The sequence below is a fragment of the Psammomys obesus genome, unplaced genomic scaffold, assembly GCF_907164565.1.
Source record: "Psammomys obesus unplaced genomic scaffold, mPsaObe1.curated_primary_1811, whole genome shotgun sequence".
Lineage (NCBI taxonomy): Eukaryota > Metazoa > Chordata > Mammalia > Rodentia > Muridae > Psammomys > Psammomys obesus.
In genome coordinates, this window is record NW_026586550.1 from 10,638,498 (window position 1) to 10,652,513 (window position 14,016).

The 14,016-nt window shown below is 40.5% G+C and overlaps 1 protein-coding gene across 2 annotated transcripts in view; it reads left to right on the forward strand.

The window, feature by feature from the left end:
* The first annotated feature begins 221 nt into the window (after positions 1 to 221).
* The window catches only part of Ift56 (intraflagellar transport 56), a 51,813-nt gene continuing 38,018 nt past the window's right edge, over positions 222 to 14,016 (forward strand). For both annotated transcript variants that reach the window (XM_055602165.1, XM_055602166.1), the window contains exons 1-5: positions 222 to 300; positions 773 to 910; positions 2,894 to 2,986; positions 4,953 to 5,067; positions 7,762 to 7,811. In XM_055602165.1, coding sequence (XP_055458140.1) covers positions 298 to 300; positions 773 to 910; positions 2,894 to 2,986; positions 4,953 to 5,067; positions 7,762 to 7,811 — 399 coding nt within the window. In that variant the 5' untranslated portion in view covers positions 222 to 297. The remainder of the gene's footprint in view (positions 301 to 772; positions 911 to 2,893; positions 2,987 to 4,952; positions 5,068 to 7,761; positions 7,812 to 14,016) is intronic.

Consider the following 14,016-nt stretch of genomic DNA (forward strand, 5'->3'; position numbering starts at 1 on the left):
TAATTTTAAGTCGCCTTTTCCTAAACTACATTCTTAAGTAGAGACACAACCACATTTTCGTCCCAGCACAAACAACATGGATCTGCTCTCTTGAGAAAACATCTATTCTTTCAGCTGCGGAAACCCACGGAACCAAGAAGCTGAGGGCACTGGTTCTCCGGCGAGCTCTTCTCTCAAAGGACCAGCCTCCAGGCGGCGTTGCCGTGGTGACGGAGCTCGCTATTTAGATGTGGCAACTCGCCGAGGTACAGCGTTTGCAGACTATCTGCGACAGAGGCTCACAGGACCAACGCCAAGATGGTTAGTGCTCTGAATAGTAAAAGGGCGGAGTTGGGGGCTTCGAATAGGTTTGCACCGGGTTGAGAGCTCAGGATACACTATTGGATAGAATCTAGGTGTGTCTCTAGAGAGCGATCCCTTTATCCCTCCAGTGTTTCCACGGGGAATAGGGAGGGATGCAAAGACAAAAATACTTCGATGTTTCTCCACTTCCCGACACCAAATCTGCTTGGTAGATTTGGGGATGGGGGTGGGGAGCCAGGAAAGACCGAGATGGCAGAAGCTGCATGTTCATCTCTTGTGGATAAAGTTGTTGGAAGTACCTGTTTGGTTCTCCTTCAGTAGAAGGTGATGGCTGGCCGTTTTAGTAAAATGCCTGTTAAAAAAGGAATCTCGATAGACTTCCTAGGGTTCGTTGGTAAGGATTTGACTTGTAAATAACAAATTTAAAAATGACTTTGGAGTTGAACCATCTTTGGTGTTTGTTTTACAGATGCTCTCAAGGGCCAAACCCGCTGTAGGCGGGGAACCACCTCATACTGACAAAAGAAAGAAGAAAGGTAGGAAGATTCCAAAACTAGAGGATCTACTTTCTCAAAGAGATTTCACTGGCGCCATTACCCTATTGGAGGTACTGTCCAAAGAAGGTTTACTTCACTGTCCGGTGAATGGTGGGGTGAATGCTGGTTACTATGCTATTGGTACAGGTGGGCACATTCTAGGGAATCCAAATAAATATAGCTAGACACATATTTCAGACTCCATGTTAATTATAAACCTGATAAAATATATAAAAAAAAATTGGACCTGAGAGATGGCTTGACAGTTAAGAGCACTGGCTGCACCTCCAGGGAACCTTGATTCTGAGCATTCACGTGCCTGTCCACAACCATTAGTAACTCAAGTGTCAGGGAATCCAAGGCCGCCTTCTGGCCTCCTTCAGCAGGTATGGTACATAGACATACATGAAGACAAAACACTCATATACGTAAAATTAAATTTTCTTCTAGCCCCACAGATGGTGAATCTAACCTAAAAACACAGCATTACATGTAAAACGGTGTCAGTTCGCACATTGTTTATCATAATTCCTGAGTGATTTGTAACTTCTTTCTATTACAGCATTTTGGTAAAAAAAAAAAAATTAAGTGATTGTACCATGTTTATTTTAAAAATATTACAAACCCTTAAAACATTTCAACCCTGCATGGTAGTGTCAGCTCTTTTTGGAACCACAGAGGGGGTCAAACTCAGATCCTCAAGTAAGCACTGTGCCAGCCTACACCCCAGCCTAGGAATGCATCGGGGGTGCCAAGGATAGTTCCTGAGATGTTTATATTCCTAGGCTACTGCTTTACCAATTTGAATTCGCTAGGTCAGCAGTGGTGCTCAGGAAGCTGCATTTTGGGTAAGTCCAAGAAGCCCTTCTGACATAAACTGTCCCTGGAGACTGAAGTTTGAGAAACTGCTGTGAAAAGCACATGGTGGAGAAGAGGGCAGTGTGTGCCAATGGATAAAGCATTCTGACAGCATGGTCTCATTGCACTGTGCTGCAATCTATTGTATTGTGTTTTTCCACTGGCCACATTAATGTGAATCTATAGTCATATAGACATATATATATATGTGTGTGTGTTGTATGTATGTATAGTGAATATATAGTCATATAGACAGTGTGAAACTGTCCATACTATGTACATGTGTACATGTCTATTTTTGTTGTTGTTTGTTTTTAGAGATAGGGTTTCTCTGTCTTATAACTCACTCTGTAGACCAGGCTGGCCTCAAACTCAAGAGATCTACCCGCCTCTGCCCCCCAAGTGCTGGGAATACGGATGTACAGCACCTCACCCCACTAGGCATCTAGCACTGTGCCCAGCTGCCTGAGTTGTTTGGGGCAGGGTCTTTATCACAGCGCTGGAAATGAAACTAAGACACGTGCTAATTGAGAATTCTTCCCAGCCCTTTCCTCTGAAATAAAACAGATTTTTGCTCAGCCGAGGACTTCTTAAACCTGTGTACACAAATAAGACTATCTTCTGTACATCTTTAACTCTTCTAGTCTGTAAGCCTGATTGGAGTAATAGAATGTTTTCATGGCTCGTCTTCAGAGAAGGATTATGAACTATTAATAAATAGACATGTATGCTAACAGGATAACAGGGAAGTATGAGACTGGGTGCAGCAGAGCAGTGGTGGGAACCTGGGCTTTGGAGGCAGACATGAGTTTAAGTTCCTGCTAACACATGGACTCCCTGTGGAATCTTAGAATCATTGGTTGGCCTCTAACTTTCAGGTATTTGGGTTTAAATGTTTTACATAATTTTTATACTTCTTCCAGAATTATTAGATAACTCATACACTTTCTGGAGTAAGGTGCTAGCAAACACAGAAAAATATATGCAGAATGTCTGAAAAAAATGAACTATGACAATAGAAGGTGGCCGTGCTGACCCTGGACAGTGCAGATTTACATGGACTACATATTGTACAGCTTCTAATGCTTAGTATCCTGCTTGTTTACAGTAACTCAGCATAGCTTTACAAATTAAAGACAAAGCATTTATTATTAAAATCTTTTTATGATTTTTTTTCATGAAATTTTAATATAAAGTTCAAACGCCATGTTGGGGAGCAAGAAGATGATACAAACTTGTGGATTGGATACTGTGCTTTTCACCTGGGTGACTACAAGAGAGCTTTGGAGGTTAGTGGAAAAAATCAAACTGGTATTTAAAATGACTGTATGGTATACACTCATGGTAACAGCTGAACAATGGAGGAGGAAGCAAAGTAGAAAGAAAGAAATTGTCCTATCTGCCTTCCCCAGTCCTATGTCTTTTAATAAAAGCATCCATGGACCCTGAATGTACTGATTCAGAGAGGGGTGGGGGTTGTAACTGAATACATGTAATACTGTTGTGGGAATTTTTTTAGATGAGCGCTCTGACACCAGTGGGGGTGGAAGAGAGGAGCTGTCAATGGTGGACTGAAGCCGAGATAGCTCCTGAAAGGCTTTGAACCCAGGTCCAGTTTTCATTCACGTTTTGTACTCTAAAACTATAAAGTGGTTGAGTCAAGCTAACAAGATTTTGCGGAAGCTGCAATGGCAGTCAGTGGCAGGCAGCAGGTTGTTATGGGCAACAGCCCATTGTTTCAGCTGATCAGGTGCAGTCATGCTTGGCAGATAGGCAGTGTAGGCAGCGCTTTCTGTAAATCACTGAAGCAGTAAATATGTCAGTGTCTAATAATTGGCTTTTCTACTTTATACTGCTTCGTGTGAAAGTGAAAGGGGAAATAGATATGGGGTGGGAGTGTTTGGAGGGGTATGCAGTGGGGAGTCAGAAGATAGGCTAGAGGGTGAGATGAGGGAGGGTCATTTAAAACAATGAAGATACTCTAGGGAAGCCTGCTAGTTTGTAAGCTAATTTAGAAAAATGAGATAGCTGGGCAGTGGTGGTATTAATCCCAGCACTAGGGAGGCAGAGGCAGGCAGATCTCTTGAGTTCAGAGCCAGCCTGATCTACACATTGAGTTCTAGGACAGCCAGGTCTACAAAGAGAAACCTTGCCTAAAAAACAAACAACAAAAAAATAAAACAATAAATACATACATACATAAATGGCAAATACTTCTCACTTTGCTATATAATATTTAAACTAAAACACTTGTATAAAATCCACAAAACTATGAGCATGTATAGCACTCCAATGTAATGTCTGAGTATTTAACACATTTGATAGTATTTATGTATAATGGAAGTTAGTGTTATAAAATGAGTTTAAATACAATCCAAAAAATAACTTTATAAAAAGGAGAAAAAAATAAAATAAAAAGGAGAAAGACTCTATCTATGATGTTGCATGTGAATGTGTATCTTACTTGTTCTTTACTTTTACACATATACAACGATATCTATAACATGTTACCGTTAGCATGAGACTGCACTCAGACTCAGGGTCTGGTACATGCCAGGAGAATATTCTGTCATTGAGCTATACCTCTGCATTTCCTATTATTTAAAAATGTTTGTTAGATTTATTTATTTTAGGGGTATGAGTGTGTATGTGTGTATGTGAACCAGGTGCTGCTTGGTACCTGCAGAGACCAAGAGGACATTGGATTTTTTAGAACTGGAGTTACGGATAATTATAAGCCATCATGTAAGTGCTGGGAATCGAACCTGGGTCCTCTGCAAGAAAAGCCAGTGTATGTCTTTTTAAGTAAGCAAAATCTATTTCTTTTTTTGTTTCTTTGTTTTGTTTTCGTTTTTTTGAGACAGGGTTTCTCTGTGTGGTCCTGGCTGTCCTGGACTCGCTTTGTAGACCAGGCTGGCCTGAAAACTCACAGAAATCTGCCTGTCTCTGCCTTCCAAGTGCTGGGATTGAAGGTGTGTGCCACTACCGCCAGCTAGTAAAATATATTTCAGTTGTTTCAATTTCTGAAGGTTTCTAAGACATATTAAAAATGAGAGGAAACAAAGTATAAATTGTATGTTCAAGAGCCCTGTCTGGGTAGATTTACACATGAGCTTAACCTCTTTTGGTAGAGAGCAGATAAGGAGATGTAGGATCCCAAAGTGTAAGCTGCTCTACCAGTGAGACCTCTTCCATCCCAGAAAATGGGCAGTTGCTTTACTGTCAAGTAGGACAGTCTCTTAATGTCTGTTTCAGGAATATGAAAATGCAACGAAGGAGGAAAACTGCAATCCAGAAGTGTGGGTAAACTTGGCCTGCACCTACTTTTTTCTTGGGATGTATAAACAAGCAGAAGCTGCTGGATTTAAAGGTAAAATGGGCTTTTTATCTATCATTTTTGGCTTAATATCTCTCCGTTGTTATAACTCCTACTCTTTCTTATGATTAATATTTGCTTTGTACTTGTGTTTATCTTTGCTTCTAAAGTATGTGACTTATAGGTATTCATCTTACAGCTGAAGCTTTCTTTTACTCTTAAATCCAGTCTGACAATCTCTGTGTTTTTTTTTTTTTCTGGGTGTTGGCGATTTAGTCGAAGGCCCAATGCTTGCTGGACAAGTATTGTACCACAGAATTAAACCTCAACCCCACCAACAGACATGAGAGCTGAAAAGTAACTTTGCTGTTCAAACACCTCAGTAGTATGAAAGTAGACCCTTGCTGGAAGAAGATGGGGCAAGATGTGTTTAAAAGGCACCGCAGCTGGCCTTCTGCTCTAGCTACTCTGCTGGGAGGTTTACTGCTCAGTGAGAAGCCTGAGAAGCCAGCCTAAAGATCACCACCTGAAGAGTCTAGCAGATTACTCTTTGACCTTCTTGGCAGAGTCACAACAGAAGAGTTGTTTTCAAACTTGTAAGGGAGAGAGGGAGGAAAAAGAAACATGGGAGAAAAGATGAAAGATAATTAGAATACAAATCAAATGAAACTTATGGAAATATAAAGAAAGTGGGCAAGGGAATCTTGATTAAGACATTGTTAGGAAGCTGGGTGTGGTGGTGCACACCTTTAGCCCCAGTACTCTGGAGGCAGGGCCAGGTGGATCTCTGAGTTCAAGGCCTGCCTGGTCTACAGAGGGAGTGCCAGGATAGCCAGAGCTACATGGAGAGAACTTGTTCCCACCACCACCAAAAGAAATTGTTAAGAAAAATTATTTTCAGGGTAGAATTTATACTTGTATGTATAAAACTTTCCCCATTTTTCAAGGAAAATGGGGAACTTGAAACCACTCTTAATTTGTACCCCCCCTTTTTTTTTTCATATATGTGAGTGTAAGTTTTCCAAATGTAATCACCAAGTCCTTTAAGATACTAACAGTCTCATGTTTCTAAGAGTTTGTACTGAGAAGACTGATAGTCACATAAGGGATGGTCACGGTAGCCAACATTTCCGTACTTACATCCTTTATTTTTCATTTTTCACGCCTTGAAGTATGATTTGTTCTGTAAAAGAGATGTTGAATAGGTTGTCCAAAGTTGGAAAATTGACAAGACTACTGTAGGCTTTAATTTTTTTAACCTTCTTTATTTGGGGTTCCTTAAGCTTCTACCTCCCTTCCAACCCCCCAATCCTAGTTAGGAGAGAAAGGTTAGTAGGAACAGGGTAGATAGACCTCTTTAGATGTAGTTCCTTGGGACAATTGAACTCTTGTTTTCAGGATATCCAACAGTCCAGCAAACCAGCAGTACAAGGACCAGTAGCAAAAGCAGCAACAAGGACCAGCAGCAGCAGGGGCAGCAGCAACCTCCTTGGAACGTTCTCCGAAGCGTTTCTCTCTAGGAGAATCTTGAAGCAAAGTGTTCTCCCTGTGTCTCTCTCTCTGTCTGTCTGTCTGTCTCTCTTTCTGTCTCACACCTTTTGAGAGTCCACACCAGGATGGTTTTTTTTAGCTGGCAAAAGCCACACCCCCGGCACAAGGTAGTTTTCAGCTGACAAGGAGCACAAGCCCTCTCAGGAGGCTGCTATCAGCTGGTTCCCTCATCTCACGCTTGGGATTACAACAAAAACATACTTACATAACTTAACTAAAACTTCCCTTTTTTTCTTTTTTTTAATCTTCATTAATTACACTTTATTCACTTTGTATCCCCCCATAAACCTCTCCCTCCTCCCCTCCTAATCCTACCTTCCCTCCCCCTCCTCCATGAATGCCCCTCCCCAAGTCCGCTGATAGGGGAGGTCTTCTTCTCCTTCCTTCTGATCCTAATCTATCAGATCTCATCAAGAGTGGCTGCATTGTCATCTTCTGTGGCCCGGTAGGGCTGCTCTCCCCTCAGGGGATGGTGATCAAAGAGCAGGCCAATCAGTTCGTGTGAGAGGCAGTCCCTGTTCCCATTAGTATGGAACCCACAAGACTACAAAGAAAACTGGAACTTGAAAGATGTTAGCCTTTTTCTTGGATGCCTGTTTAGGGTGGTACTTCATTGTGGTAGAAGATCCCTGGAATAGAGTGGATTAGTATCGAAGAAAACACGACAGTAGAATTCTGGAACTCAGAAAATGTGGGAGTATAATTCTAGAAAAGGCGATTTCAGGAGCAAATGAGAAAGACCACTGAGGTGAATGGCACAATGTGGGTGGATCCATGTGTGTTCTGAGGTGAAACACTGTCTTTTAGCAGTGTTTGGTTCAGTATGCGGTCAGCACAGAGGCAGGCCACACTGTGTGGGACCCGATGGCAATAGCAGGTAGAAGTGGGGGTGGAGAGCAGGAGCTTAGAAGAGCTCTCCCCTGGCTCTCCTGCTGCTCCTGCAGGCGGGGACCTTCACACACATACAGTTAGGTAAGGACTGTGGCAGTCCACCCGAGTCTGATTTTATCCCGCTGAGAACTAACTTTCATAGCTATTGAAGTTTTCCCCTTATCTTATTCTATGTGTGTCAGGGCTTGGAGCTGAACCTCAGTCCTCTGCAGGAGCAACAAGTGCTCTTAACCACTGAGCCACCTCTCCAGCCTATTATTGAATTCTTTATCAAGCAATATGGTTCTTTTTGTTGTTTTTTTTCAGCTCCAAAAAGCCGGCTCCAAAACCGCCTGCTGTTCCATCTGGCTCACAAGGTATTTATGTTCTCATTCCACATTGCTTGTTTTAAAAATATTTTTCTGTCTTTCTCCTGCCAACGGTGGTAGAAAATACTTAACTATAAATTTCTGTTAATGTTTGTTGCTAAATTGTTTTATAGAAAGTTAATCAAACCACAAATAGCATATAAAAATATAATGGTGCATTTAAAATTTTCACAACATAATTGTTATTATGATTTTACAGTAGTAAGAGTTAAACCCAGGGAGCTAGGTGCGGTGGCACACACCTGTAATTCCAGCATCTGTGGAGGCAGGGGCAGGTGGATCTCTGTGAGTTCAAGGACAGCCTGGTCTACAGAGTGAGTCCAGAACAGCCAAGGCTACACAGAGAAATCCTGTCTCAAAAAAACAAACCAAAACCAAACAAACAAATAAACAAAATCCAACTCCCCCACCCCCCAAAAAAAAAGAGAGAGAGAGAATTAAACCAGAGCCTTGTGCATTTTAGCCAAGTGCTCTGCCACTGAGCTATAACCAGAGTCCTTGGCTTTTGAGATGTACTCTTGCTATGTTGTACAGGCTGGCCTCAAACTTGCTGCATAGCCCAAGATGACCTCAAATGCATAAGTGTCCTGCCTTAGCCACGCAACTGCTGGGGTTAAAGGCATGCACCACCATACTCAGACCAACAGCCACCATCTGACTGCTTGTTTTTCATTTGTCTCAAATGACCAGAATTCCATCTTCTTTCCTTTCTTGTATTCTTTTTTCATTGATTTTTTTGAAATTCCATCTTTGCATATTTTTAATAGTACTTTAGATGTTATGATATAGCTTGTGTCATCTATATTTGAAGTTCTTTTGGTTGTTGACGGTTTTCTTTCTTTCTTTTTTTCTTTTTGTTTTTTTGAGACAGGGTTTCTCTGTGTAGCCTTGGCTGTCCTGGACTCCCTTTGTAGAGCAGGCTGTCCTTAAACTCACAGAGATCCACCTGCCTCTGCCTTCCCAAGTACTGGGATCACTACTCACAGCTCTTCGTTTTTTTGTTTTGTTATTGTTCATTTCTTGTATGGCTTCAATAATATATATCTATGCAGACAGTTTCATTGTATCACAGGTAAACAATTCTATTTTCTATATTTTGGAGAAAATTTCTTACTAATCTTTCTGCAGCCATATCTAATCATTTACTAAATTTATCTACTTAGTTCTTAATTTCAGTTGTTGTGTTCTTTTCTAGAATTTGTATTTTAATTTTAGCATTTTAAATTTTTGGTTAAAATTTATCAATTTCAGTGCACATTGATAGCAGTTATTTTAAAGCCTAGATCTAAGAATTCTCACAGGTTTTTCTCCTGACAGCTGATTTTTGGTCTAATGCTCTTTTCTCTTACATGATTGATCATATCACATTGAATTCTGGCTACTATGAATAAAAATGATATAAAGATAATTTGAGGTTCTAGATCATTTGCCATTTTCCACAGAAGATTTATTTTTGTTTGGCAGGCACATGAGACATAAGCAAATGGATTGGCTCCTGCCAACGATATCAGTCATGTTAAGCTGGTCCCCAGCTGTTCTGAGAGCAGGTGGATTTCCGCTTTGCCTTCCTTGCTAAGTTATCCCTCCAGGACTTCTCACTGATAGCCTCTAATGTCTATCCATCAAGCCCATATGACTCCAACAGGCTATACTTAGTTTTTGGTGACTCCCTGGCCAATTTAGAACTAACCAGAGTTCATAAAAGATAAGTGTTATAGGCCAGAGAGGTGGCTCAGTGGTTAAGAGCACTGGCTGCTCTTCCAGAGGTCCTGAGTTCAATTCCCAGCAACCACATGGTGGCTTATAACCATCTATAATGTGATCTCATGCCCTCTTCTGGCTTGCAGGTGTACATGCAAATAGAGCATTCATAAAAATAAGTAAATGAACCTTTAAAAAATAACAAATGTTGCTGGATTTATTTATACATCCCATCCTTCCCATCTCTTTTGAGATCTTGACATCACAGATCTTCATTAAATCTGTAACTTTGATGCCTCCACATAGATTTCTAGTAGCTTTCAAACTTCTAGTTGTTCTTGGTGAAAGGACTATGCTCCCAGCAAGTCCACTGTTATTAGAAATGGAAATCTTTAATTTGATTTCAAGGAATATTTTATTTTTTCTTATCATTACAAAAATAAGATGTTCATTATAGTCTTTTAAAAATATTCCTTAAGATACACATACAGACAATAATCAACATTTCCTGTTCTAGACTTTTTCTATTGTTGTTGTTGTTATTACTATTTAATTCTGTGTGTATGGGTTTTTACCTGCACGTATGTCTGTATATGAATTCATATCCAAGTTGGCCAGAAGAGGGTGTTAAATCCCCTGGGATTGGAGTTGCAAAAGGTGGTGATGTACCATGTAGGGGCTGGGAATTGAACCTAGGTCCTCTGATAGAGCAGCCAGTGCTCTTAACCAGCAAACCATCTCTCTAGCTTTTTTCATCTAGTCTTAAAATGTTATCTTTTTCACTTTCTCCTTCCACCTTCTCCCACCCTTTCTTATCCTCTTTTCTTTAGTACTGGGGATCAAACTGAGGGCATCATGCATAGAGCCACAACTAGCCCCATATCTTTTTGAAAAAAAATTTTTTAATAAAATTTGGATCACACTATGTATATGTACTGTTTTAATTCCATATTTTCCATTCAAAAGTATATCATCTTTTTTATATCACAAAATAGTCTACAGAAGAGATAAATGGTAACTTTTGGGCTATGAAGTCTTTCTAAATGAGTTTCCCAATTCTCTCTCTCTCTCTCTCTTTTTAGTTTAAAAATAGGGTATGCTGTGTATACACTTTAATCTCTAGGTTCTCTTGAAAACTCTGAATATTTCTTCATATAACATATTGACTGAACCTAAAATAGGCTTCTCAATGTTTTTTAGTCTGGTACAGTCTGAAAATTTTTAATTTGGACCTTTGATTACTGTCATCATTATTCCGTCTAAAAGACAAAACTACCACAGTTCAACCAATCATTTCCCTTTGTTTTTTACTTGAACATTTTCCATTATCAGGCCTAAAGAAATATTAACTTGCTGGGTGGTGGCAGCATATGCCTTTAATCTCAGTGCTCAGGAGGCAGAGGCAGGTGTATCTCTGTGAGTTCCAAGACAGCCAAGGCTACACAGAAAAACCCTGTCTCAAAACAAAGCAAAACAAAACAACCAAAAACAAAAGCAAAAAAAATTCCCAAACCTAAAACAAAAAAACAAAGAAAACTTCTGAAACTTTTATTTCTGTATGTTCTGAATTAAACAAAGTGCAGTCTGAATAAAAAAAAAAGTGAGTACCAACAAAAAGCTTTGCTGCCTAGACTTTGGAACTTAGTGCTTGCAATTGTTTGCCTCTCACATTCAGATTTAAGTAAGTCAGCCTTGGCAGCACAGGTCTGTACTCCTTGGAAAGCAGAGGCAGGAGGATTGCCACAAGCTTGAGGCCAGTATGTGCTACAGAGTGAATTCTAGGCCAACTGGACTCAAGGGAAAAAATGATGACACATTCAGTGATGCATGGCTGAAGCCCAGACTTTGTTCTCCAGTGTCACATAAGCACATGTGTTCAAGTGTGCGCGTACACTCGCGCACACACACACATCTGTAGCATATCAGTGATCAAACTGCAAGTCAGCTTCAGGAATTATTTTTTTTGAAACATTCTTTTTTTTTGTTTTTGAGGCAACATTGTATTGGATTTATTAACTGCAGATACAAAGGTGCAGAGAGAGATTGAGAAAGGGAGAGCAAGAGAGAGTGCACAGCATAAAACCCACATCCTATAGGACAAGAGAGAGACACAGAAGAGAGGGTGTCTTTACAGTGTGGCTACATATCCAAAGTTTGATAAGAAGCCTGCTGTTCTTTTTAAATTGCCCAAAGAGTATAACTGTTAAAAGGTTAAAAGTTGAAGGGTTTTTTTTTTTCTCTCAGTAAAAATAGAAGGTTTTCTAGAGGACATCATTTCAGTGTTAGGAGAGGTGTTAGGAACGGAAGGGCTTACGTCACTGTAGCACCAGGAGCTCAGCCTAATTGCAGGACTGGAGCACTCTTGATGATGCGCCTCTGGGAACGCACCATCTTCCCCGTGTGAGCACTACTCCAGATACCTTTCGGCAGACACACATTGCCTTTTTGACCACTAGGCTTCATCAGTAAAGTTTGAAGTCTCCCGCCTTTCTCAGCACTAAAAGCAGGCAGACTGGAGGAAATTCTCCTCTCTCTCACCCTTTTCTCTCCATTTCACCATCATTCTCTATCTTTCTCTCCTGCCTCAAATTCCCTGGTTGAGATTTCAATCCCTTAATCTAGAGTTTTTAGTTCAATGTATATGGGTATTTTGCCTGCATTTATGTGTGTGCCTCATGCGTACAGTGCCACACAGGCTGGAGGAGGGACTCAGATCCCCTAGAACTGGGCTAGAACTGGAGTTGCAGAGGGTTGTAGCCTGCCCTGTGTGTGCTGGGGCCTGAACCAGCTCCTCCAGGGCAACAAGTACTCGTAGTGCTGAGACACCTCTCCAGGCCCCAGGCCCTTAATCTTAAGGGCTGCAAAAGACTGAGTATCTATCTTCTAGAACTTCTAGAACTTCTTCATAGCAGAATAGAGGGCAAGGCCCTGCCTTTCTAGGGATCAAAAGTCTCAACTTGTCTGGACTTAGGACACATTGAAAGATCTCTGGAGCTGGGGGTTTAGAGGGTCATCATTTAGGGTGGCTCAGGGGTATCATTAAATGGGGCATCACACCACATAGACAGTACATTATGCAACAAATTGTTATCCCAATCCTAAAGTTAGTGGCCCAAGCAAGGGTACCTGAGCATTGGGATGTTAGTAAATCACTAAAACTCAGGGCAAAAGCTCACATCTTGTTGACTATAGGAATCCTGGAGAGATTAGGATGCATTGTCCAGATGTAAGTACACATTGTTTTACCCTTAGTGGCAGTTCTCCACTGTGAGTATCAGTATATCAAAAGACAATCCAGTTTGTACAGTTTGTCTCATGAACTACAATAAGAACACACGGCTAGTCACATGTTGATGCTCTGGCAAAACAAAAAAAAGAACAATGTGGAGGGGAAAATCTAAGATGGAATAAATTAAAAGGGAAATGGTATGACATTATAGTCACTAATGTTTATCATATCAACAATGTCTGAAATACAGACAGGGAGCAAACCAAAGTGTAAGGTAAGGTTACAACAGAATTCTATGTTTTTCTTGAATTTACTAGTCATTTTACTTACTCTATATACTTATGGGGTGACCTACTTTTCCTTGTTAATAAAATGAGCTTATAGTTAAGTCTAGAATATAGGTATTAAGACCATGTGTCTGTAGTTTCAAAGCATTAGTATAAGCTACGTGGCAGTTTGAATATGAATGGTCCTATAGGCCCATATATTTGAACGCTTGGTCACGAAGGAGTGGCACTGTGTGAGAAGGATTAGAGATGTTGGAACACACATGGCCTTTTTGAAGGGAGTGTGTTACTGGGAGTGGGCTTTGACATTTCACAAGCTCATGCCAGGCCCAGTCTTTCTCTGCCTACAAATTGATTAGGATGTAATTGTACTGCTCCAGCACCTGCCTGTGTGCCACCCTGCTCTCTGCCATGATAATGGGCTAACCTCTGAAAATGCAAGCAGGCCCCAGTTAAATGCTTTCCTTTATAAGAGTTGCCTTGGTTGTAAGGTCTCTTTACAGCAATAGAACAGTGACTAAGAAATGCTGTTAATGTTTTTATTTTTCATTGTTTTTGGTTTTTGAGACAAGGTTTTTCTGTGTAGCCTTGGCTGTTCTGGAACTCGATCTGTAGAACAGACTGGCCTCAAACTCAGAGGTCCAACTGCCTCTGCCTCCCAAGTGTTGAGATTAAATGCATGGGCCACCTCCGCTGAGAGTATTTTGTTTTCTTGTATGTAGGATAATCCCCAGGATGAGGCTAACAAAAATTATTCCTTTGGTTTTTGGATATTCCAGTTAACACTGGTTACTACCCAAATTTGTCTAGAAAGAGGATCAGTATTATTGATTAAGGCTGAAAACAAAGCCCTCATATTGAAAAGTAAATTATCATGTCCATGTGTCACATAAGAATTAACCCAGGTGTCTGGATGCTTATCTGAAATGGTTCAAGTGATGCTTTTTTTTTTTTTTTTTTTTTTTTTTTTTTTTTT